The 27,354-nt window shown below is 43.1% G+C and overlaps 1 protein-coding gene across 5 annotated transcripts in view; it reads left to right on the forward strand.

The window, feature by feature from the left end:
* Window positions 1-27,354, forward strand: part of lrrc7 (leucine rich repeat containing 7) — a 102,965-nt gene that overhangs the window by 45,308 nt on the left and 30,303 nt on the right. For all 5 annotated transcript variants that reach the window (XM_062998046.1, XM_062998048.1, XM_062998045.1 and 2 more), the window contains exons 8-17: window positions 1,852-1,926; window positions 3,220-3,364; window positions 3,992-4,064; window positions 11,502-11,631; window positions 12,300-12,415; window positions 14,488-14,557; window positions 16,004-16,103; window positions 16,190-16,314; window positions 23,359-23,547; window positions 24,708-24,830. In XM_062998046.1, the coding sequence (XP_062854116.1) occupies window positions 1,852-1,926; window positions 3,220-3,364; window positions 3,992-4,064; window positions 11,502-11,631; window positions 12,300-12,415; window positions 14,488-14,557; window positions 16,004-16,103; window positions 16,190-16,314; window positions 23,359-23,547; window positions 24,708-24,830 (1,146 nt within the window). The remainder of the gene's footprint in view (window positions 1-1,851; window positions 1,927-3,219; window positions 3,365-3,991; window positions 4,065-11,501; window positions 11,632-12,299; window positions 12,416-14,487; window positions 14,558-16,003; window positions 16,104-16,189; window positions 16,315-23,358; window positions 23,548-24,707; window positions 24,831-27,354) is intronic.

Genomic DNA, 27,354 nt, shown 5'->3' on the forward strand with positions numbered 1-27,354 from the left:
CGCCGCCAAACGCTTCCTAATTGCGCCGGCCCGTACTGTGAGGGTGGGGAGGGGCGCGGATGCTGGCGCTCGAGAGGGAGCGAGGAACACGAGGAACCATCAGTAGAAACGGCACAAGACCAAAAACATTAATGTCATTATTCCAGTTATGAATTGGAATGTCGACTCAAGCTGCTTCTTTTGATCCACCCTCAGTGACCCACCTTATTTATGCGCTTGTGGCTGAATGAAAGTAAATCTCTACATTTAGTTTCCATAATTTAGCAAAAAGTGAATGAGTAAATGAATGAGTGAGTGAATGAATAAATGAGTAAAGAAGTGAATGAGTAGGTGAATGAATGAATGAGTCAATGAATGAATGAATGAGTGAATGAATGGATAAGTGAATGAATAAATGAATGAGTGAATGAATGAATGAGTGAATGAATGAATGAATGAGTGAATGGATAAGTGAATGAATAAATGAATGAGTGAATTAATGAATTAATGAGTGAATGGATACGTGAATGAATGAGTGAATGAATGAGTGAATGAGTGAATGGATAAGTAAATAAATAAATGAATGAGTGAATGAAGGAATGAATGAGTGAATGGATAAGTGAATGAATGAGTGAATGAATGAGTGAATGAATGAATGAGTAGGTGAATGAATGAATAAATGAGTGAATGAATAATTAAGTGAGTGAATAAATGAATAAGTAAATAAATTAATGAATTAATGAATGGGTGAATGATTGAGTGAATGAATGAATGAGTGAATGAATAAATGAGTGAGTAAGTGAATGAATGAATAAATGAATGAACACATGAACAAGTGAATGAATGGATGGGTGAATGAATCAATGAATAAGTGAATGAATGAATAAATGAGTAAACAAATGAGTGAATGAATGAGGGAGTAAATGTGTGAGTGAGTGAATAAATGAATGAATGAGTAAATGAATGAATGAGTGAATAAATAAATGATGAATGAATAAGTAAATAAGTGAATGAATGAAAGAATGAAAGAATGAATGAAAGAATGAATGAATGAGTAAGTGAGTGAATGATGAATGAATGAGAGTGAATGCATAAGTGAATGAATGAGTGAATGCATAAATGAATTAATTAATGAGTGAGTTAATGAGTAAGTGAATGAATGATGAATGAATAAATGAGAGTAAATGAATAAGTGAATGAATAAGTGAATGAATGAATGAATGAGTAAATGAATTAGTGAATGAATAAGTGAATGAGTGAATAAATAAATGATGAATGAGAGTGAGTGAATGAATAAATGAGTGAATGAATGAATGAGAGTGAGTGAATGAGTGAGTGAATAAATAAATGAATGAGAGTGAGTGAATGAATAAATGAGTGAATGAATGAATGAGTGAGTGAATGAGTAAGTGAATGAATGATGAATGAATAAATGGGAGTAAATGAATAAGTGAATGAATAAGTGAATGAATGAGTGAATAAATAAATGATGAATGAGAGTGAGTGAATGAATAAATGAGTGAATGAATGAATGAGAGTGAGTGAATGAGTGAGGGATGAATGAAAGAGTGAATTCACTCTGAACAGGATTAGAGTTTCACCCCTCATGGCTGTAGATCTCAGATGAGGGTGAATCCCCATAGTGCTGATCCGCTCAGTCCTCTGTTGCCGCGCTGCCAGGCAACCGAGTGGCCCCCCGGGATTCTACAGAGGATCAAAAACAGTAACGCCCGTCATTACCTGTCTGTTACCCTGGCACGACACCTGGGTGCCATCCTGCTCCAGGAACAGACGGGCAAACTGACAGTGTTCAGATCACTGATAGAATTAATTCATTATGAACTCTATACAATGTTATTTTTATTGTTTCAGCCTGAAGTTTTGGAGCAGATTCATAATCTGAAGGAGCTGTGGCTGGATAATAACTCGTTACAGATGATACCGGGTGTAAGAACACAAAATTCTACACAATTCTACTCAACTCTACACACACCTCCATAAAACTCTACACACACCTCAACACACAGCTCTACACACAACTCTACACATGACTCTCTTATATAAATAAAGTTGACTTGACTTGACTTGACTCTACACAGAGCACTGCACACATCTCCATACAAACCTAAACACAACTCTACACACGACGTTACACTTAAATTTACACAACTCTACACACAATTCTACACACACAACTCTACACACAACCACACTCAAATCGACACAATTCTACACACAAACTCTACACACAATTCTACACACACAACTCTACTCTCAACTCTACACTCAAATCTACACAATTCTACATACACAACTCTACACTTAAATCTACACAATTCTACACACAACTCTACACACATAATTCTTCACAGACCCCCATACAACTCTACACACGACTCAACACAACTCTACACACAACTCTACACACCTCAACACAACTCTGCACAGAAGTCTACACAACTCTAAACACACCTCCATACAACTCTACACAACTCTACACAAGTCTACACATGACTCTACACATGACCCTACACACAACTCTACACACACCTCAACACACAACTTTGCACAGAAGTCTACACACAACTCTAAACACACCTCCATACAACTCTACACAACTCTACACACAACTCTAAACACACCTCCATACAACTCTACACAACTCTACACACAAGTCTACACATGACTCTACACACAACTCTACACACAACTCTACACACACCTCAACATACAACTTTGCACAGAAGTCTACACAACTCTAAACACACCTCCATACAACTCTACACAACTCTACACACACCTCAACACACAATTCTGCACAGAAGTCTACACACAACTCTACACACAACTCTACACACTTCAACACACAACTCTGCACAGAAGTCTACACAACTCTAAACACACCTCCATACAACTCTACACATGACTCTACACACAACTCTACACACAACTCTACACACAACTCTGCACAGAAGTCTACACACAACTCTAAACACACCTCCATACAACTCTACACAACTCTACACTCAACATAACATTAGGTTTGTAATCATCGATGTACTTAGTACAGTAATAATTAGAGTTCTGGATAAATGAACACTTCAGCACTTCATGATGATTCACATGTTTTAATGGGTGACGGGTCTAGACTGCAGGCAAGCTGGTCTAGCTCCTGCACTCTTACCAGAAAGCTGTTGTCTTTATCTACAGATGTTAAACCTGTTTGTTTTCTCTCTGAAGTCGATAGGTAAACTGAGGCAGCTACGCTATCTGGATCTGGCTAAGAACAGGATCGAGACCCTTGATGCCGATATTTCTGGGTGCGAGTCGCTGGAGGACCTCCTGCTTTCATCCAACATGCTGCAGCAGCTTCCCGACACGATAGGTGAGCAACAACAACAATAAAATTAATTATAGGAATTTTGTTATTGGAAATAAAGGTTGTAGGGATTCCTCATAACTGCTGCAGTTACTCCCTCTGCTGGCTGATCGATGACGCTGCACAGAGACAGGGGATCTCCGTGCGTGATACAGATCTCCGTATGAACCCACCTGTTGCAGGTGAAAAGAAGCGGTCGATACTGCAAATGAGCTCTCCAAGCTCGAATCTCAGCTCTGCTACCGGTCGGCTGGGTGCCCCCTAGCGGACATGATCGGCAGTGCAGACAGTGCCGCTAGTCTGCTGGGTGGGAAAAACGGGACTTAAAAAAAGTGGGCGGGGCCTTCAAGTCTGTGTAATGACCTTGGTTAGTAGCCGGAGGCGCCTGTACAGAAGTGGAGGAACGTGAAGACCAACCTCATGTGCTGATCCACCGAAGTACGGGAAGATAAGAAGGGGTCGGTGGAGCATTGGCGGAAGGCCGTGTCAGGAGAATATACCCTCTTCATACACCATCAGGGTCTCCAACAGAGGAAGAGGAACTGGCTACGACTAAAGTGGGAGAAAAAGGAGAAAATGCAGAAATAACAAAGGGACTCGTTTTAATAGATTTGATTTTTCTGCTTTTTTCAGGGATGTTAAAAAAGATGACGACATTGAAAGTTGATGACAACCAGCTCACCTCACTGCCTAACACCATCGGGAGGTGAGTACCTGAACACCTGAACACCTGAACACCACGACTATATCAGGTCAATAAAGAATGAAAACATCAAGAGTTTTTTTTTTTATCCTCTAAAGAATAAGTCATGTTAGTGTTGGGCGTGGCTGAAACACCTAAACTGGATAATAACTGGGAGAACTGGGAGTGATTGCCTGTATTTTTGGTAGCAAGTAGCTCAGAGCATGTGACCAGTTACAGGGTGGGCGACACGACTCCTGATTTTGGCATAATGAAATAAAAATATTTATTATGACGTGTTTTTCCTCCAAATATGGGATGTGTTATGTACCAGTTTTACTTTTAGATGGACTTTATTGTTTTTTAGTTTTATTATTTTGTAAGGAGAACATGCAAAATATCCTGCGGTGTGACGATAATAAAAATGAATTATAAAATCTAAAGATGTATAGAATAAATCAGTAAGAGCTGGACGTGTTTCTAAATGCTCTTGGCTTTATTATTTTATACAGATTTATTTTATTTTGCTCTATAAGGTTTTAAAATGTACGAGATCCTACAATGATCATCCCAGTAAATGAAGCATTGTGATGAAAACGTCGTCCTGTAGTGTGACATCATGTGGTGTGACGTCATGTCCTGTGGTGTGACGTCATGTCCAGTGATGTGACGTCATGTCCTGTGGTGTGACGTCATGTCCAGTGATGTGACGTCATGTCCTGTGGTGTGACATCATGTGGTGTGATGTCATGCTCTGTGGTGTGATGTGTGGTGTGACGTCATGTCCTGTGGTGTGACGTCATGTCCAGTGATGTGACGTCATGTCCTGTGGTGTGACATCACGTCCTGTGGTGTGACGTCATGTGGTGTGACATGTCCAGTGGTGTAACATCATGTGGGGTGACGTTTTGTTCAGTAGTGTGACATCATGTCCTGTGGTGTGACGTCATGTGGTGTAACATCATGTCCAATGGTGTAACATAATGTGGTGTGACGTCATGTCCAGTGGTGTAACATCATATGGTGTGACATCATGTCCTGTGGTGCGACATCATGTGGTGTAACATCATGTGGTGTGACATCATGTGGTGTAACATCATATGGTGTGACATCATGTATGTGGTGTGACATCATGTGGTGTAACAGCATGTGGTGTAACATCATGTGGTGTGTCATCATGTCTTGTGGTGTGACATCACGTCCAGTGGTGTGACATCATGTCATGTGATGTCATGTGGTGTGACGTCATGTGGTAAGACGTCATGTTCTGTGGTGTAACATCATGTGGTGTGACATCATGTCTTGTGGTGTGACATCGCGTCATCATTATTATTACATGTTTTTATTTTAGTGTCACGTGACGTCACAGCGCAGGACACTTTCTGTTCCTCTCTGTCAGAAAAGTGAATAAAATTCTGGAAAAAGAAAGAAAGACTCTCAGCAGCAGAATTTATAAGTGCTTGTTTCACTTCCATTTATCAGACACTCACATATAAAATCAGAACAGGCTGTAATTCGTTTGATAAATCGCCCGTCAGTTAAAAATATCCTGATTAAAAATCCATTAAACGATGTTTTCCGATTGCACGACAGCCTCATACATACTAACTCACCCGCCGCTCCCTTCACTTCTTCTATTAAAACTCCAGAAACTTCTAATGAATGATGCTAAATGATATAAATTACACCACGAATGCACTTTTAATACGAAGCGCTTTAATAATAATTAAGATTTAACATTTTCTTTCTGCTCCCGACGTCTTATGCTAAGTTCTCTTGTAATCCTTTCAAACATGGACGTCAGTGTGAAGCGAGAGATCTGAGCTGCTTGTGCTGATATGCAGTGAAAAAGCAACGAGGAAAAATAAAAGAATCTGGGTGATTCAGGGCCAGCAGGGGTCGCTGTTCTGTTCTGTTCTGTTCTGTTCTGCAGAGAATCGGAGATAAATAAATATTCTTAAAATAAAATCGTTGATGTGATGGTTTGGTGGACGATAAAGTCACAAAGTAAAACTTGTGGGTGTGGTTTTCAATTAAGAACGATATTTTTCTGTCGCCATTTATGCTTATTGACATTTATAAGCTCCTCCCCTGGGTTTCCCATTACTCCGTATCTTGCGTTCTGACTGGCCGGTCAGCGTCTGTATCAGTGTCTATATATCAGCGTCTGTATATCAGCGTCTGTATATTAGTGTCTGTATCAGTGTCTTATATCAGCGTCTATATATCAGCGTCTGTATATCAGCGTCTGTATAGTAGTGTCTGTATCAGTGTCTTATATCAGCGTCTATATATCAGCGTCTGTATAGTAGTGTCTGTATCAGTGTCTTATATCAGCGTCTATATATCAGCGTCTGTATAGTAGTGTCTGTATCAGTGTCTTATATCAGCGTCTATATATCAGCGTCTGTATATCAGCGTCTGTATATTAGTGTCTGTATCAGTGTCATATCAGCGTCTGTATATCAGCGTCTGTATATCAGTGTCTGTATCAGTGTCTTATATCAGCGTCTATATATCAGCGTCTGTATATTAGTGTCTGTATATTAATGTCTTCTATCAGCGTCTATATATTAGCGTCTGTATACCAGCGTCTGTATATTAGTGTCTGTATCAGTGTCTTATATCAGCGTCTATATATCAGCGTCTGTATATTAGTGTCTGTATCAGTGTCTTATATCAGCGTCTATATATCAGCGTCTGTATATTAGTGTCTTATATCAGCGTCTATATATCAGCGTCTGTATATCAGCGTCTGTATATTAGTGTCTTATATCAGCGTCTATATATCAGCGTCTGTATATCAGCGTCTGTATAGTAGTGTCTGTATCAGTGTCTTATATCAGCGTCTATATATCAGCGTCTGTATAGTAGTGTCTGTATCAGTGTCTTATATCAGCGTCTATATATCAGCGTCTGTATATCAGCGTCTGTATATTAGTGTCTGTATCAGTGTCATATCAGCGTCTGTATATCAGCGTCTGTATATCAGTGTCTGTATCAGTGTCTTATATCAGCGTCTATATATCAGCGTCTGTATATCAGCGTCTGTATATTAATGTCTTCTATCAGCGTCTATATATTAGCGTCTGTATATCAGCGTCTGTATATTAGTGTCTGTATCAGTGTCTTATATCAGCGTCTATATATCAGAGTCTGTATATTAGTGTCTGTATCAGTGTCTTATATCAGCGTCTATATATCAGCGTCTGTATATCAGCGTCTGTATATTAGTGTCTTATATCAGCGTCTATATATTAGCGTCTGTATATCAGCGTCTGTATATTAGTGTCTGTATCAGTGTCTTATATCAGCGTCTATATATCAGCGTCTGTATATCAGCGTCTGTATAGTAGTGTCTGTATCAGTGTCTTATATCAGCGTCTATATATCAGCGTCTGTATATCAGCGTCTGTATAGTAGTGTCTGTATAGTAGTGTCTGTATCAGTGTCTTATATCAGTGTCTATATATCAGCGTCTGTATATCAGCGTCTGTATATCAGCGTCTGTATATCAGCGTCTGTATAGTAGTGTCTGTATCAGTGTCTTATATCAGTGTCTATATATCAGCGTCTGTATATCAGCGTCTGTATATCAGTGTCTGTATCAGTGTCTTATATCAGCGTCTATATATCAGCGTCTGTATATCAGCGTCTGTATATCAGCGTCTGTATATTAGTGTCTGTATCAGTGTCTTATATCAGCGTCTATATATCAGCGTCTGTATATCAGCGTCTGTATAGTAGTGTCTGTATCAGTGTCTTATATCAGTGTCTATATATCAGCGTCTGTATATCAGCGTCTGTATATCAGCGTCTGTATATCAGCGTCTGTATAGTAGTGTCTGTATCAGTGTCTTATATCAGTGTCTATATATCAGCGTCTGTATATCAGCGTCTGTATATTAGTGTCTGTATCAGTGTCTTATATCAGCGTCTATATATCAGCGTCTGTATATCAGCGTCTGTATATTAGTGTCTGTATCAGTGTCTTATATCAGCGTCTATATATCAGCGTCTGTATATCAGCGTCTGTATATTAGTGTCTGTATCAGTGTCTTATATCAGCGTCTATATATCAGCGTCTGTATATCAGCGTCTGTATATTAGTGTCTGTATATCAGCGTCTGTATATTAGTGTCTGTATCAGTGTCTTATATCAGCGTCTATATATCAGCGTCTGTATATCAGCGTCTGTATATTAGTGTCTGTATCAGTGTCTTATATCAGCGTCTATATATCAGCGTCTGTATATCAGCGTCTGTATATTAGTGTCTGTATCAGTGTCTTATATCAGCGTCTGTATATTAGTGTCTGTATCAGTGTCTTATATCAGCGTCTATATATCAGTGTCTGTATATCAGCGTCTGTATATTAGTGTCTGTATCAGTGTCTTATATCAGCGTCTATATATCAGCGTCTGTATATTAGTGTCTGTATCAGTGTCTTATATCAGCGTCTGTATATCGACGTCTGTATCCGCGTCTGTATATCAGTGTCTGTATATCAGCGTCTGTATATTGGCGTCTGTATATCAGCGGTTGTATATCGGCGCCTGTATATCAGCGTCTGTATCTACGTCTGTATCAGCGTCTGTATATCGCCGTCTGCATCAGCGTCTGTATATCAGCGTCTGTATATCAGCGCCTGTATATTAGCGTCTGTATATCAGCGCCTTTACATTTGTGTCTGTATATCACGTCTGTATATTGATGTCTGTATATCAGCATCTTATATCAGCTTCTGTATATCAGTGTCTGTATATCAGTGTCTGTATCTGCGTTTATATATCAGTGTCTGTATATCAGTGTCTGTATCTGCGTTTATATATCAGTGTCTATATATCGTGTCTGTATATCAGTGTCTGTATATCAGCGTCTGTATCTGCGTTTATATATCAGTGTCTGTATATCGTGTCTGTATACTGGCGTCTGTATATTGATGTCTGTATATTGATGTCTGTATATCGGCGTCTGTATATCATCATCTATCAGCGTCTTAAATCAGCGTTTGTATATCGGTGTCTGTATATCATCATCTATCAGCGTCTTAAATCAGCGTTTGTATATCGGTGTCTGTATATCATCATCTATCAGCGTCTTAAATCAGCGTTTGTATATCGGTGTCTGTATATCGGTGTCTGTATAATATCGGTGTCTGTATATTAGTGTCTGTATATCAGCGTCTGTATATCATCGTCTTTATATCAGTGCCTGTATCAGCGTCTGTATCTGTATCAGCGTCTATATTAACATCTGTATCAGCGTCAGTATATCATCGTCTTTATATCAGTGCCTGTATCTGTATCAGCGTCTGCATCTGCGTCTGTATCTGCGTCTGTATCAGCGTCTGTATTAACGTCTGTATCAACGTCTGTATCAGCGTCTGTATCAGCGTCTGTATCAGCGTCTGTATCAGTGTCTGTATTAACGTCCGTATCAGCGTCTGTATTAATGTCTGTATCGGCGTCTGTATTCCCCACACGTCCAGCGTGTTTGTTTAGGCGCGGTCCTACAGTCGTACATATGGAAGTCCAGCTGGGACACGCTGCTCTACAAACGCCCCGCTAATGACTCTCCGCTACGTGATGAGCGTACGTTGACCTTTAGGAAGAAAAACGCAGCGCTAATTAATTTATTTATGGGATCCAGCGTGGGCAGATTTAAATGCTGTAGCTTATTAAATTATTCACTTTATTAATATTTTATTGATGAAAAATCTATACGTGAGTGAGAGCGTCTGTCTGAGTGAACCGGTTAAATGTTTCACTGTAGTGAAGAAGTGTATCAGGGCCGAGCCACTGGGAGGCGCTATCAGTACAGGTATCAAGCCTGGAGAGAGTCCGGTATGAGAACCAGATCTGCTGTGGCGACGCCTAATACAGAAGCAGCAGAAAAAATAAAAATAGGCGTGTTTACTTCAGCTGCTCAACAGGCCGTGGTCGCTTTCGTCTGATTTTTAAGCACTCACACTAATCAGAGATGAGCTCAGGAACAGAGAACTCTAAGGTGTTTGTGTATAGAATTGATATACAGGTTTCTCTTTGTGTAATAGAGTTTCAGGTTGTGTTACTTGATGCAGCGGCGGCCTGTGTTAAATAACAACAGTTTTCTGAAGTGCTCCAGAGCTCATGTGGCTGTATTTATATTTATCACATTAGCATGACGTTTTCTCATGCGGCACCGTCTGAGAGCTCACGTAGGTTCAGCAGCGGTTTCCGGTCTTGAGTTCTTGAATCTTTCCTTAATATCATGTACGGTAGACAGTGAAAGACTAAGTAGAATGTTTTTTTTTTAACTGACTGATTCTCTACTGAAGTTTGGAACACAGTGGTGAGCAATGCCTTATCATTGCTTGGTCCCTTTATACCCGATCATGATTCCTTCACCTGTTACCAACTCACCTGCTGACTGTGGAACTTCATTATAGAGAAAAATACAATCGCTTTTACATTTACAAAATACATCCGCCAAAATATAACAAGTTATTATTTTTTTATGTTTTATCTGTTTAATCAACTGGATTATTTTAATGTAAAAAATAAGCTGTTTTACCCAGATTATTGGTATTTTAATAAACTGGGTTTGTTTTAGTCAGAAAATAAGATGTTTTATCCAGATTATTATTATTATTTTAATAAAGGTGGGATTATTTTTATCCAGACTATTGGTATTTTATTAAATTGGGATTTAATAATAAGCAGTAAATAAGCAGTTTAACATAGATTATTGATATTTGAATGAAAATGGGATTATTTTCACGCAAAAACACATTTTACCCAGATTGTTATTTTTATTTTAATGGTGGGATTATTTTTATTAAAAATATTATTTTTATTCAGACTTTTGGTATTTTAATGAAATTGAGATTAATTTTACATATAAAATAAGACGTTTTACTCAGATAATTATTATTATTTTAATAAAGTTGGGATTATTTTTATTTATTGATATTTTAATGAAGCTCGGATTATGTTTACTTTAAAATAAGTTGTTTTATCCAGATGAATAAAGATGGAATTATTTGTTATCAGACAGTAAGAATTGTTTACTCTGATTACCGATATTTTAACACGGTTAGATTATTTTTATTTAGAAAATAAGATGTTTTATATTTTTGGTATTTTAATGAAGATGTGATTAGTTCTACTTAAAAATAAGCAGTTTTACTTTGATTATTGATATTTTAATGAAGGTTGGATTATTTTTACTCAACAGAATTAATAGTTTTAACCAGATAATTATTGTTTGAATGAAAATAAGAAGTTCTACACAGACTAATGATATTTTATAATTATTTTATAATAAATAAAAGTGGTTTTGATATTTTAATAAAGGTGGGATTATTTTACTTATTATTTTAATAAGATGTTTTTACTCAGATTATTATTATTTTAATGAGTTGTTTATTGATCTATATTCGTAGCGCCTGTTTTCACCCCCCATGTTTTTGTTTTTCCAGTTTATCTCTGTTGGAGGAGTTCGACTGTAGCTGTAATGAGCTGGAGGCTTTACCCTCAACCATCGGCTACCTGCATAACCTCCGAACCTTCGCCGCCGACGAGAACTTCCTGACGGAGTTACCCAGAGAGGTGAGAACCGCAGGGGCCACGCCTCTCACATACAGGGTGAAACGGATCAGGATTTTGCTTCTGTAGCTCTATTAATATCAGATTTAAAGACTGGTGGTACAGTTGCTCTGTCACCGCGCCCCTGTATTATGCGCTAATTGTTAAGTCGGGATGAAAAGATTCGGCCTCGTCTCATTAACTTTGGTTTGGGTTACGATGCCGGTGCAGAACAACGTTCACGGCTCTATAAATAACCATTGTGGAACGGTTCCATTCTTAGCATCGCAAACTTGGGCTCACGAGCTCGAATCTCCGCTGTGCTAACAGCCGGCCGGGCGCCTACACGGGCAGTTACGCCCTCTGTTGGCTGATTGAGGCGCTGCACAGAGACAGGGAATAATGGAGATCTGTGCCTGACTCTCCGTGCACGATGCGGATCTCCATGTGTAAAGAAGTGGAGGTCTGGAGCAGTAGAGGTGAAATACGATCAGGGAATTGGATACGACTAGGTTTGGAGGAAAATTTAGAAGAAAATGCATTAAAATCATTTAAAAATAAGCTGTTTTACCCAGATTATTGTAATTTTTTTAAAGGTGGGATTATTTTTACTCAGAAAATAAAACATTTTACCCAGATTGTTAGTATTTTAATAAAAGTGGGATTATTTTTACTTATTTACTTTATTACAGATCGGAAACTGTAAGAACGTGACGGTCATGTCCCTGCGCTCCAACAAACTGGAGTTTCTGCCTGATGAAATCGGACAGATGACGAAGCTGCGGGTTCTTAATCTCAGCGACAACAGGTAACGAAACACCACGGGGGACCTACTGACCCGCCCTGCTCCCCTACTACCTACCTGATCAGCTCTTCAGTAGAGAGGATTCTAATAAGACCTGGAGCTCATAATCAGATTATTTAGACGCTCTACTCACTAAGCTAACACAGTTAGCATCAGGACGCTCAAACCGACACTAGCACGCCGGCTAACGTCTCCCTCGGTGTACCGAAAACGCGTGCAAGAACTCAGGCACAAATTCCCACAGACATACTTTACACTTACATTACTGTACTGTGACAGTATACAGTCTAAGCAATTGAGGGTTAAGGGCCTTGCTGAAGGGCCCGACAGTGACTACCTGGCAGTGGTGGGGCTTGAACCGTCGACCTTTCGATTACTGGTCCAGTACCTTAACCACTAGGCTACAACTGCCCTACTTTAAGTCTTGTGAGAAGCATTTGTTTTTGGGCAGTTGTAGCCTAGAGGTTATAGTATTGAAGTAGTAATCAGAAGGTTGCCAGTTCAAGCCCCACCACTGTCAGGTTGCCACTGTTGGGCCCCTGAGCAAGGCCCTTAACCCTTGATTGCTTGACCTATAAGTTGCTTTGGATAAAAGCGACGTTGTAGCCCAGTGGTTAAGGTACTAGACTAGTAATCAGATGTTCACCGGTTCGAGCCCCATTACTGCCAGGTTGTCACTGTTGGGCCCCTGAGCAAGGCCCTTAATTGCTTTGGATAAAAGCGACATTGTAGCCTAGTGGTTAAGGTACTAGACTAGTAATCAGAAGGTTGCCAGTTCAAGCCCCACCACTGCCAGGATGCAACTCTTGGGCCCCTGAGCAAGGCCCTTAATTGCTTTGGATAAAAGCGACATCATAGCCTAGTGGTTAAGGTACTAGACTAGAAATCAGAAGGTTGCTGGTTAGAGCCCCACCACTGCCAGGTTGTTACTGTTGGGCCCTTGAGCAAGGCCCTTAATTGCTTTGGATAAAAGTGATGTTTTAGCCTAGTGGTTAAGGTACTAGACTAGTAATCAGAAGGTTGCCCGTTCAAACCCCACCACTGCTATGATGCCTAGTGGTTAAGGTACTGGACTAGTAATCGAAAGGTCAGTGGTTAAGATACTGAAGTAGTAATCAGAAGGTTGCCGGTTCAAGCCTCATGACTGCCAGGTTGTCATTGTTGGGCCCTTGAGCAAGACCCTTAACCCTCGATTGCTTAGACAGTACACTATCACAGTACTGTAAGTCGCTTTGGATTAAAGTGTCTGCTAAATGCCGGAAAATGTAAATGGGATGATTGACAAGCTCACGGTCCAGCGTCCAAATACTTTTGGACGTCAGATCCCTGGCACGTGTGCATTGTTTACCCGTGAAAGACCTGGCACAAGGGTGCACTGTAGGACGATCTGCCTCGTACAGACAGAAGTCGAAGCTTTAATGCGTTTGTGTTTTTATTTTTAATGACGTCTCGGACCTTCAGCGCGTCAGTGATGCCGTCTCCACGCTGGCCGATAAACCCGCTCTCTTTACGAGCTTTATGACGTGGGATAATTAATCCCGGTCGTTACTGAGCACGTCGTAGTCATCTTATTAATTATGATTAATAATAAAGAGACAGGCAGCACCTACACCTACAGTTATGGGGTTCTGTGATTTCTTGCCTCTAGGAGGCGCACATTTCCATCAGTGCGCTCTCAGTGCAGCTACCGAGCCCGGATAGAAAACAGGAGGGTCGTGTCAGGAAAGTCGTCCGGCATAAAAGTCTGGCAACGCCTAAATACAGGAGCAGCCGAAGAAAAAAAAATTCCTTTCTTTAAAGTGTACAATGTATGGCCAATAGTATTTGGATGCCTGACTGTGAGCTTGTTTAGTGTGACTGGTTTAGTGTGACTGGTTTAGTGTGACTGGTTTGGTGTAACTGGTTTGGTGTAACTGGTTTGGTGTGACTGGTTTAGTGTGACTGGTTTAGTGTGACTGGTTTGGTGTAACTGGTTTGGTGTGACTGGTTTAGTGTGACTGGTTTAGTGTAACTGGTTTAGTGTGACTGGTGTGGTGTAACTGGTTTGGTGTAACCCTCATGTTCCTCTTGTTCAGGTTGAAGAATCTTCCGTACACCTTCACTAAACTCAAAGATCTTGCTGCACTTTGGCTCTCCGACAATCAGGTGATTCTTTTATTTATTTATTTATTTATGATGAACTGAATACACAGACAGTTCAACAACAAAGTACTGACTGTACTGACTGACTAGACTAGACAAGAAACACCTGGACTGGACTAGATTGACTGGATTGGACTGACTGACCAACTGACTGGACTGACTGCACTGGACTGACTAGAGTAGATTAGACTGGACTAGACTGGACAAACTGACTAACTGAATGGACTGGATTCAATTGGACTGAACTGGACTGGACTGGAATAGACTAGACTAGGCTGGACTAGACTGGACTAACTGACTGGATTGGACTGGTCTAGCTGGACTGATTGACTGGACTGGACTAGAGTAGTCAAGACTGAACTAACTGACTGACTGGACAGGACTGATTGGACTGGACTATAGCAGACTAGACTGGACTAGATTGGCTGACTGACTGGATTGGACTGGACTAGACTGGGCTGGACTGACTGACCAACTGACTGGACTGACTGCATTGGACTGGACTGGACTAGACTGATTGACTGGACTGGATTGAACTAGACTGGACTAGATTGACTGACTGACTGATTGGACTGGACTGGTCTGACTGGACTAGAGTAGACTTGACTGGACTAATTGACAGACTAGACTGGACTGGACTGGACTGACTGGACTAGAGTAGACTTGACTGGGCTAATTGACAGACTAGACTGGACTGGACTGGACTGACTGACTAGACTAGAGGAGACTAGACTGGACTGGACTGGATTGACTGACTGGACTGACTGCATTGGACTAGACTAGAGTGACTGACTAGAATAGAGTGACTGACTAGAATAGAGTAGATTAGACTGAACTGGACTAGACTGAACTAATTGACATAATGGACTGGACTGGACTAGAATGGACTGACTGAAAGACTGGACTGGACTGACTGGAGTAGAGTAGACTAGACTGGATTGAACTAGACTGAACTAATTGATAGACTGGAGTGACTGACTGACTGGACTAGACTGGATTGGACTAGACTAGACAAGAGTGGACTAGACTGGACAAACTGACAAACTGGACTGGACTGACTGACTGGATTAGACTGGACTGACTGGTCTGGACTAGACTGACTGACCAACTGACTGACTAGACTGGACTTGAGTAGACTGGACGGGATTAGACTGGACTGGGCTAACTGGGCTGGATTGGACTGGACTAGACTGGACAGACTGACAAACTGGACTGGACTGACTAGACGAGACTAGACTGGACTTGACTAGATTGACTGGACTAAACTGGATTGGACTGGACTGGCTGGACTGGATTTAATCCTATATTTAGGAGGTTTTGGGTGTTTCTCTGTGCCCATATAGATTTGCTCTAGGACAGACTGCTCTAGGTGTGGGTTTGTGGGTATTTCAGGGTGAGTTTGTATGTTTTATTTGATCTGATACGTTTTTATTTCTCTTTGATCTTCAGTCCAAGGCCCTGATCCCCCTACAAACAGAGGCTCATCCTGAAACCAAACAGCGGGTGCTTACCAACTACATGTTCCCCCAACAACCCCGGCACGACGAGGGTGAGGACCGATCCGTCCCTGTCCACCTTAAACGTTCAAACGTTCACGTTTTAGCTTCTCATACCCGCCCCTCGTCTGTTCCTCAGATTACCAGTCGGACAGCGACAGCTTTAACCCCGCCCTGTGGGAGGAGCAGAGGCAGCAGAGGATGACCGTGGCTTTTGACTTCGAGGATAAGAAAGAGGAGGAGGACAACGCTGCAAAGGTCAAGGTACTCTGGGATTACCTATATGTGCGCCTACACGGACGACGGTTTTATGAAGTAGCGCGACAGCGGCGGACTGTGTTAAGGGAGAACGGTTTTATGAAGTAGCACGACAGTGGTGGACTGTGTTAAGGGAGAACGGTTTTATTAAGTAGCGCGACAGCGGTGGACTGTGTTAAGGGAGAACGGTTTTATGAAGTAGCGCGACAGCGGCGGACTGTGTTAAGGGAGAACGGTTTTATGAAGTAGCACAACAGCGGTGGACTGTGTTAAAGGAGAACGGTTTTATGAAGTAGCACAACAGCGGTGGACTGTGTTAAGGGAGAACGGTTTTATGAAGTAGCACGACAGCGGTGGACTGTGTTAAGGGAGAACGGTTTTATGAAGTAGCACGACAGTGGTGGACTGTGTTAAGGGAGAACGGTTTTATGAAGTAGCACGACAGCGGTGGACTGTGTTAAAGGAGAACAGTTTTATGAAGTAGCACAACAGCGGTGGACTGTGTTAAGGGAGAACGGTTTTATGAAGTAGCACGACAGCGGTGGACTGTGTTAAGGGAGAACGGTTTTATGAAGTAGCACGACAGCGGTGGACTGTGTTAAAGGAGAACAGTTTTATGAAGTAGCACAACAGCGGTGGACTGTGTTAAGGGAGAACGGTTTTATGAAGTAGCACAACAGCGGTGGACTGTGTTAAAGGAGAACGGTTTTATGAAGTAGCACAACAGCGGTGGACTGTGTTAAGGGAGAACGGTTTTATGAAGTAGCATGACAGCGGTGGACTGTGTTAAGGGAGAACGGTTTTATGAAGTAGCACGACAGTGGTGGACTGTGTTAAGGGAGAACGGTTTTATGAAGTAGCACGACAGCGGTGGACTGTGTTAAAGGAGAACAGTTTTATGAAGTAGCATGACAGCGGTGGACTGTGTTAAGGGAGAACGGTTTTATGAAGTAGCACAACAGCGGTGGACTGTGTTAAAGGAGAACGGTTTTATGAAGTAGCACGACAGCGGTGGACTGTGTTAAAGGAGAACGGTTTTATTAAGTAGCGCGACAGCGGTGGACTGTGTTAAGGGAGAACGGTTTTATGAAGTAGCGCGACAGCGGCGGACTGTGTTAAGGGAGAACGGTTTTATGAAGTAGCACGACAGCGGTGGACTGTGTTAAGGGAGAACGGTTTTATGAAGTAGCGCGACAGCGGTGGACTGTGTTAAGGGAGAACGGTTTTATGAAGTAGCGCGACAGCGGCGGACTGTGTTAAGGGAGAACGGTTTTATGAAGTAGCACGACAGCGGTGGACTGTGTTAAGGGAGAACGGTTTTATGAAGTAGCACGACAGCGGTGGACTGTGTTAAGGGAGAACGGTTTTATGAAGTAGCACGACAGCGGTGGACTGTGTTAAAGGAGAACGGTTTTATGAAGTAGCACGACAGCGGTGGACTGTGTTAAGGGAGAACGGTTTTATGAAGTAGCACGACAGCGGTGGACTGTGTTAAGGGAGAACGGTTTTATGAAGTAGCACGACAGCGGTGGACTGTGTTAAGGGAGAACGGTTTTATGAAGTAGCACGACAGCGGTGGACTGTGTTAAAGGAGAACAGTTTTATGAAGTAGCACGACAGCGGTGGACTGTGTTAAAGGAGAACAGTTTTATGAAGTAGCACGACAGCGGTGGACTGTGTTAAAGGAGAACAGTTTTATGAAGTAGCACGACAGCGGTGGACTGTGTTAAGGGAGAACGGTTTTATGAAGTAGCACGACAGCGGTGGACTGTGTTAAAGGAGAACAGTTTTATGAAGTAGCACGACAGCGGTGGACTGTGTTAAAGGAGAACAGTTTTATGAAGTAGCACGACAGCGGTGGACTGTGTTAAAGGAGAACAGTTTTATGAAGTAGCACGACAGCGGCGGACTGTGTTAAGGGAGAACGGTTTTATGAAGTAGCACGACAGTGGTGGACTGTGTTAAAGGAGAACGGTTTTATGAAGTAGCACGACAGCGGTGGACTGTGTTAAAGGAGAACGGTTTTATGAAGTAGCACAACAGCGGTGGACTGTGTTAAAGGAGAACGGTTTTATGAAGTAGCACAACAGCGGTGGACTGTGTTAAGGGAGAACGGTTTTATGAAGTAGCACGACAGCGGTGGACTGTGTTAAGGGAGAACGGTTTTATGAAGTAGCACGACAGTGGTGGACTGTGTTAAGGGAGAACGGTTTTATGAAGTAGCACGACAGCGGTGGACTGTGTTAAAGGAGAACAGTTTTATGAAGTAGCACAACAGCGGTGGACTGTGTTAAGGGAGAACGGTTTTATGAAGTAGCACGACAGCGGTGGACTGTGTTAAGGGAGAACGGTTTTATGAAGTAGCACGACAGCGGTGGACTGTGTTAAAGGAGAACAGTTTTATGAAGTAGCACAACAGCGGTGGACTGTGTTAAGGGAGAACGGTTTTATGAAGTAGCACAACAGCGGTGGACTGTGTTAAAGGAGAACGGTTTTATGAAGTAGCACAACAGCGGTGGACTGTGTTAAGGGAGAACGGTTTTATGAAGTAGCATGACAGCGGTGGACTGTGTTAAGGGAGAACGGTTTTATGAAGTAGCACGACAGTGGTGGACTGTGTTAAGGGAGAACGGTTTTATGAAGTAGCACGACAGCGGTGGACTGTGTTAAAGGAGAACAGTTTTATGAAGTAGCATGACAGCGGTGGACTGTGTTAAGGGAGAACGGTTTTATGAAGTAGCACAACAGCGGTGGACTGTGTTAAAGGAGAACGGTTTTATGAAGTAGCACGACAGCGGTGGACTGTGTTAAAGGAGAACGGTTTTATTAAGTAGCGCGACAGCGGTGGACTGTGTTAAGGGAGAACGGTTTTATGAAGTAGCGCGACAGCGGCGGACTGTGTTAAGGGAGAACGGTTTTATGAAGTAGCACGACAGCGGTGGACTGTGTTAAGGGAGAACGGTTTTATGAAGTAGCGCGACAGCGGTGGACTGTGTTAAGGGAGAACGGTTTTATGAAGTAGCGCGACAGCGGCGGACTGTGTTAAGGGAGAACGGTTTTATGAAGTAGCACGACAGCGGTGGACTGTGTTAAGGGAGAACGGTTTTATGAAGTAGCACGACAGCGGTGGACTGTGTTAAGGGAGAACGGTTTTATGAAGTAGCACGACAGCGGTGGACTGTGTTAAAGGAGAACGGTTTTATGAAGTAGCACGACAGCGGTGGACTGTGTTAAGGGAGAACGGTTTTATGAAGTAGCACGACAGCGGTGGACTGTGTTAAGGGAGAACGGTTTTATGAAGTAGCACGACAGCGGTGGACTGTGTTAAGGGAGAACGGTTTTATGAAGTAGCACGACAGCGGTGGACTGTGTTAAAGGAGAACAGTTTTATGAAGTAGCACGACAGCGGTGGACTGTGTTAAAGGAGAACAGTTTTATGAAGTAGCACGACAGCGGTGGACTGTGTTAAGGGAGAACGGTTTTATGAAGTAGCACGACAGCGGTGGACTGTGTTAAAGGAGAACAGTTTTATGAAGTAGCACGACAGCGGTGGACTGTGTTAAAGGAGAACAGTTTTATGAAGTAGCACGACAGCGGTGGACTGTGTTAAAGGAGAACAGTTTTATGAAGTAGCACGACAGCGGCGGACTGTGTTAAGGGAGAACGGTTTTATGAAGTAGCACGACAGTGGTGGACTGTGTTAAAGGAGAACGGTTTTATGAAGTAGCACGACAGCGGTGGACTGTGTTAAAGGAGAACAGTTTTATGAAGTAGCACGACAGTGGTGGACTGTGTTAAGGGAGAACGGTTTTATGAAGTAGCACGACAGCGGTGGACTGTGTTAAAGGAGAACAGTTTTATGAAGTAGCACGACAGCGGTGGACTGTGTTAAAGGAGAACAGTTTTATGAAGTAGCACGACAGCGGTGGACTGTGTTAAAGGAGAACAGTTTCATGAAGTAGCACGACAGCGGTGGACTGTGTTAAAGGAGAACAGTTTTATGAAGTAGCACGACAGCGGTGGACTGTGTTAAAGGAGAACAGTTTTATGAAGTAGCACGACAGCGGTGGACTGTGTTAAAGGAGAACGGTTTTATGAAGTAGCACAACAGCGGTGGACTGTGTTAAGGGAGAACGGTTTTATGAAGTAGCACGACAGCGGTGGACTGTGTTAAAGGAGAACGGTTTTATGAAGTAGCACGACAGCGGTGGACTGTGTTAAGGGAGAACGGTTTTATGAAGTAGCACGACAGCGGTGGACTGTGTTAAGGGAGAACGGTTTTATGAAGTAGCACGACAGCGGTGGACTGTGTTAAAGGAGAACGGTTTTATGAAGTAGCACGACAGCGGTGGACTGTGTTAAGGGAGAACGGTTTTATGAAGTAGCACGACAGCGGTGGACTGTGTTAAGGGAGAACGGTTTTATGAAGTAGCACGACAGCGGTGGACTGTGTTAAGGGAGAACGGTTTTATGAAGTAGCATGACAGTGGTGGACTGTGTTAAGGGAGAACGGTTTTATGAAGTAGCACGACAGTGGTGGACTGTGTTAACGGAGAACGGTTTTATGAAGTAGCACGACAGCGGTGGACTGTGTTAAAGGAGAACGGTTTTATGAAGTAGCACGACAGTGGTGGACTGTGTTAAGAGAGAACGGTTTTATGAAGTAGCACGACAGTGGTGGACTGTGTTAAGGGAGAACGGTTTTATGAAGTAGCACGACAGCGGTGGACTGTGTTAAAGGAAAACGGTTTTATGAAGTAGCACAACAGCGGTGGACTGTGTTAAGGGAGAACGGTTTTATGAAGTAGCACGACAGCGGTGGACTGTGTTAAGGGAGAACGGTTTTATGAAGTAGCACGACAGCGGTGGACTGTGTTAAAGGAGAACGGTTTTATGAAGTAGCACAACAGCGGTGGACTGTGTTAAGGGAGAACGGTTTTATGAAGTAGCACGACAGCGGTGGACTGTGTTAAAGGAGAACGGTTTTATGAAGTAGCACGACAGCGGCGGACTGTGTTAAGGGAGAACGGTTTTATGAAGTAGCACGACAGCGGTGGACTGTGTTAAAGGAAAACGGTTTTATGAAGTAGCACGACAATGGTGGACTGTGTTAAGGGAGAACGGTTTTATGAAGTAGCACGACAGTGGTGGACTGTGTTAAGGGAGAACGGTTTTATGAAGTAGCACGACAGTGGTGGACTGTGTTAAGGGAGAACGGTTTTATGAAGTAGCACGACAGTGGTGGACTGTGTTAAGGGAGAACGGTTTTATGAAGTAGCACGACAGTGGTGGACTGTGTTAAGGGAGAACGGTTTTATGAAGTAGCATGACAGTGGTGGACTGTGTTAAGGGAGAACGGTTTTATTAAGTAGCACGACAGCGGTGGACTGTGTTAAAGGAGAACAGTTTTATGAAGTAGCACGACAGTGGTGGACTGTGTTAAGGGAGAACGGTTTTATTAAGTAGCACGACAGCGGTGGACTGTGTTAAAGGAGAACAGTTTTATGAAGTAGCACGACAGCGGTGGACTGTGTTAAAGGAGAACAGTTTTATGAAGTAGCACGGGAGAACGGTTTTATGAAGTAGCACGACAGCGGTGGACTGTGTTAAGGGAGAACGGTTTTATGAAGTAGCACGACAGTGGTGGACTGTGTTAAGGGAGAACGGTTTTATTAAGTAGCACGACAGCGGTGGACTGTGTTAAAGGAGAACAGTTTTATGAAGTAGCACGACAGCGGTGGACTGTGTTAAGGGAGAACGGTTTTATGAAGTAGCATGACAGTGGTGGACTGTGTTAAGGGAGAACGGTTTTATTAAGTAGCACGACAGCGGTGGACTGTGTTAAAGGAGAACAGTTTTATGAAGTAGCACGACAGCGGTGGACTGTGTTAAAGGAGAACAGTTTTATGAAGTAGCACGGGAGAACAGTTTTATGAAGTAGCACGACAGTGGTGGACTGTGTTAAGGGAGAACGGTTTTATGAAGCAGCACAACAGCGGTGGACTGTGTTAAAGGAGAACGGTTTTATGAAGTAGCACGACAGCGGTGGACTGTGTTAAAGGAGAACAGTTTTATGAAGTAGCACGACAGCGGTGGACTGTGTTAAAGGAGAACAGTTTTATGAAGTAGCACGACAGTGGTGGACTGTGTTAAAGGAGAACAGTTTTATGAAGTAGCACGACAGCGGTGGACTGTGTTAAAGGAGAACAGTTTTATGAAGTAGCACGACAGCGGTGGACTGTGTTAAAGGAGAACGGTTTTATGAAGTAGCACGACAGCGGTGGACTGTGTTAAAGGAGAACAGTTTTATGAAGTAGCACGACAGCGGTGGACTGTGTTAAAGGACAACGGTTTTATAAAGTAGCACGACAGTGGTGGACTGTGTTAAAGGAGAACAGTTTTATGAAGTAGCACGACAGTGGTGGACTGTGTTAAAGGAGAACAGTTTTATGATGTAGCACGACAGTGGTGGACTGTGTTAAAGGAGAACAGTTTTATGAAGTAGCACGACAGTGGTGGACTGTGTTAAAGGAGAACAGTTTTATGATGTAGCACGACAGCGGTGGACTGTGTTAAAGGAGAACAGTTTTATGAAGTAGCACGACAGCGGTGGACTGTGTTAAAGGACGACGGTTTTATAAAGTAGCATGACAGCGGTGGACTGAATTAAAGGACGACGGTTTTATGAAGTAGCACGACAGCGGTGGACTGAATTAAAGGACGACGGTTTTATGAAGTAGCACGACAGCGGTGGACTGAATTAAAGGACGACGGTTTTATGAAGTAGCACGACAGCGGTGGACTGTGTTAAAGGACGACGGTTTTATAAAGTAGCATGACAGCGGTGGACTGAATTAAAGGACGACGGTTTTATGAAGTAGCACGACAGCGGTGGACTGAATTAAAGGACGACGGTTTTATGAAGTAGCATGACAGCGGTGGACTGTGTTAAAGGAGAACGGTTTTATGAAGTAGCACGACAGCGGTGGACTGTGTTAAAGGAGAACGGTTTTCTGAAGCCTACTGTGTTCCTCTCTTCCTGGTGTGTAGGTGGAGATTAATCTGAAGCGCTACCCCACGCCGTACCCGGAGGACCTTAAGAACATGGTGAAGTCGGTACAGAACATGGTGGGTAAAAGCGTGCACCCGCTCGCCACCGATAAATGTATGCCAGGCGCCAACATGGACCTCCACGCCAGCGACTCGTACGAGCCCAAATGGCCCCTCCCACCCAAAGAGGTAACGCCAGCACAGCGCATCTGTACACGGGTTAGCCGCCTCCCAGTAGTCCTGTTCCCTCTCGCTTTTATTCGGCTGCCCCTGTATATCTGGGCTTGGGACCTGCACTAAGAGCGCACTGACAAGCACACCTCCCAGATCCTCCGACGATAGCCGGATCGTGTCCAGTCGAGATCGGAAGCCCAGATCAGAAAGTGACCGTGTGAGATGCCCTGGTAGACCCCAATGCCCTGTCCAGCGTATTTTTGGGCACCAAACGTCATGACTGATCATGTCAGTTGTACCAAGCTCCCAAATCTCCACAGGACCCCCACAGAGCAGGTATTATTTAGGTGGTGGATGATTCTCAGCACTGCAGTGACACTGACATGGTGGTGGTGTGTTAGTGTGTGTTGTGCTGGTATGAGTGGATCAGACACAGCAGCGCTGCTGGAGTTTTTAAACACCTCACTGTCACTACTGGACTGAGAATAGCCCACCAACCAAGAACATCCAGCCGACAGCGCCCCGTGGACAGCGTCCTGTGACCACTGATGAAGGTCTAGAAGATGAGCGACTCAAACAGCAGCAATAGATGAGCGATCGTCTCTGACTTTACATCTACAAGGTGGACCGACTAGGTAGGAGTGTCTAATAGAGTGGACAGTGAGTGGACACGGTATTTAAAAACTCCAGCACAACACACACTAACACACCACCACCATGTCAGTGTCACTGCAGTGCTGAGAATCATCCACCACCTAAATAATACCTGCTCTGTGGGGGTCCTGACCATTGAGGAACAGCATGAAAGCAGGTTAAAAAAGTATGTAGAGAAACAGATGGACTACAGTCAGTAATTGTAGAACAACAAAGTGCTTCTATATGGTAAGAGATAAAATGGACAGTGAGTGTAGAAACAAGGAGGTGGTTTTAATGTTATGGCTGATCGGTGTATATATACATATTGCTATGATAGTACTGTATTTATATTTTCTATACATATTTTATATTTATCTCTTGTTCTGTGTTGTATGTAGTGTTTTTTATTTTATTATCACTGCTGGTCTCACTGAGAGCTACCAAACAAAGTTCCGTTGTGTAACTACAATGAGAATAAAGTCTGTTTATTGTTATATAAATATTATTAAACTGTAATTCCTACCCTGTGATGCCCGTAGGTGATGGAGCGAGAGGTGAAAGACTTCTCAACGCCGGCGCTACCAGACCAGGGCGTCATCATGAACTCGGCCATCGACATCCCCAAGAGGAAGGATAAGGATGATCTGAACGAGAGCTCCGAGGTACGAGCTGCTCCTTCACTATATGTTACTGTCAGTATTTGAATACCTAGACTGAGTATTAAATGTTTATATAACGCGTAATGAGCCCTGTGTACACACCCACGGATGTCGTCCAGGTGTGGGCTGGAAAACCTGCTCTTCTGTAGCTCCCGGTTTGAAAATGCACCAAAAACTTCAGGAACTTCACAGAACCCGCTCCACGCTGGTCAAAAAGGGGCTTTAATTGATATCACTGTTTCTTTTCAGGTCATATTTTGTATATTTTATGGTGTATTGTGCTGGATAATTTATCTCAGGTAGCCAGATGGGTCTGGACTGCAGGCAGGACAGTCTTACACCAGCACTCACATAAAATGATTCATAAATAAGCCACACTAGCTCACTACCAGGGGGGATAGAATTTCGGAAACAGGCTGGGCGTTGGGGGTTGTGCTTGTCGGTGCGCTCTCAGTGCAGGTCCCAAACCTGGATAGAAGTAGGAGGGTTCCCTTTTTCTTGTGAAAACCTTCTCAATAGAGCGGTCAGACGCTATGATGTATATAAATGTGCATCATCAAGTTTTGGGACGTATTCATCGTAATCAGCAATTACAATCCTTGACTTGTAATCTGAAGGTTACTGGTTCAAGCCCCATCGCTGCCAGGTTGCCACTGTTGGGCCTGTTATGGAAAACAATTGGATGTTAGTATTATGTTGCTTGTGCTTTAAATCATTATGTTGGTGCTTGAGATGTTGTTAGCAGATAAGAAACAACGGTCATCACAGAATAGAGGTTCCAAAGTCCAACAGGCAAGTGATATCACTAGAGCAGTATAAAGGGAGGCCCACAGTTATGTTCCTTGTTCTTCAGCTATTCCACTGCTGTAAGAACCCGGTCAACCATAATGTTTGTTTTCATTTATTATCTGACCTTATTTTTTCACGACAGGCTCTTAATCCTCACTTGTTTGGATTGCATTCGGTCACAATTATACACCGATCAGCCATAATATTAAAACCACCTCCTCTACACTCACTGTCCATTTTATCAGCTCCACTTACCATATAGAAGCACTTTGTAGTTCTACAATTACTGACTGTAGTCCATCTGTTTCTCTACATGCTTTGTTAGCTCCTTTCACCCTGTTCTTCAATGGTCAGGAGCCCCACAGGACCACCACAGAGCAGGTATTATTTAGGTGGTGGATGATTCTCAGCACCGCAGTGACACTGACATGATGGTGGTGTGTTAGTGTGTGTTGTGCTGGTATGAGTGTTTTTAAACACTGTGTCCACTCACTGTCCACTCTATTAGACTCTCCTACCTAGTCGGTCCACCTTGTAGATGTAAAGTCAGAGACGGTCGCTCATCTATTGCTGCTGTTTGAGTCGGTCATCTTCTAGACCTTCATCAGTGGTCACAGGACGCTGCCCACGGGGCGCTGTCGGCTGGATATTTTTGGTTGGTGGACTATTCTCAGTCCAGCAGTGACAGTGAGGTGTTTAAAAACTCCAGCAGCGCTGCTGTGTCTGATCCACTCATACCAGCACAACACACACTAACACACCACCACCATGTCAGTGTCACTGCAGTGCTGAGAATGACCCACCACCTAAATAATACCTGCTCTGTGGGGGTCCTGACCATTGAAGAACAGCATGAAAGATGGTAATAAAGCATGCAGAGAAACAGATGGACTACAGTCAGTAATTGTAGAACTACAAGGTGTTACAATCGGCAAAGCCAATAAAAAGGTTTTTGGAGGAACCACCAGGCGAACACCACACCACAGACACAGAGATTAGTTAGTTAAATTTATTGAAAATACAGGAGGAACAGTACGCCAGGGCAGGAGCACAGGAACGGTCAACGAGGGAACCGGGAAGCAGAGATCGTGGCAGGTGGGACTGCCGGCTGGGGACCAGAAGGCTGGGAAGGAGGCAGGAGGAGCTTGGGAGAAGCAGCACTGGAACCAGAAGCTTTGGAGGGAGGCAGGAGGAGCTTGGGAGAAGCAGCACTGGAACCAGAAGGCTGGGGTGAAGACCGGAGGAACTGGCAGGAAAGCTGGAGAAAGGAAGGAGGCGAGAAACCCAGGAACCAGGAGGAAACGAGGCTGGGGTCAGGAACGCTGGAAGCATGGAATCCAGGAAAAAGCACAAAGTTCAATTATCAAAAGTCCAATATCAAAAAAGGTACAAAAAAGGTAACCAGGAGAGCTGAGCAGTTCACACTGACATCAACAGACGATCTGGTGGAGACTGAGAGAAACTGGGGGTTTTTGACTGCTGGTAGATGAGGAGCAGATAGGAAGGTGTGCCTAATTATCCCAGGGAGAGATCTATTGGCTGGCTGCAGAGTCAATTAAGCTGGTGCATATGCATAAGGCACCACCAGAAGTCGCCAAAACACCCTGGGTTGAGCCAGAAGAGTAGTGAGCATAACTGTGACTCCTAACACAAGGTGCTTCTATATGGTAAGTGGAGCTGATAAAATGGACAGTGAGTGTAGAAACAAGGATGTGGTTATAATGTTATGGCTGATCAG

This window comes from Trichomycterus rosablanca, chromosome 6 (genome assembly GCF_030014385.1).
Source record: "Trichomycterus rosablanca isolate fTriRos1 chromosome 6, fTriRos1.hap1, whole genome shotgun sequence".
Classification (NCBI taxonomy): domain Eukaryota; kingdom Metazoa; phylum Chordata; class Actinopteri; order Siluriformes; family Trichomycteridae; genus Trichomycterus; species Trichomycterus rosablanca.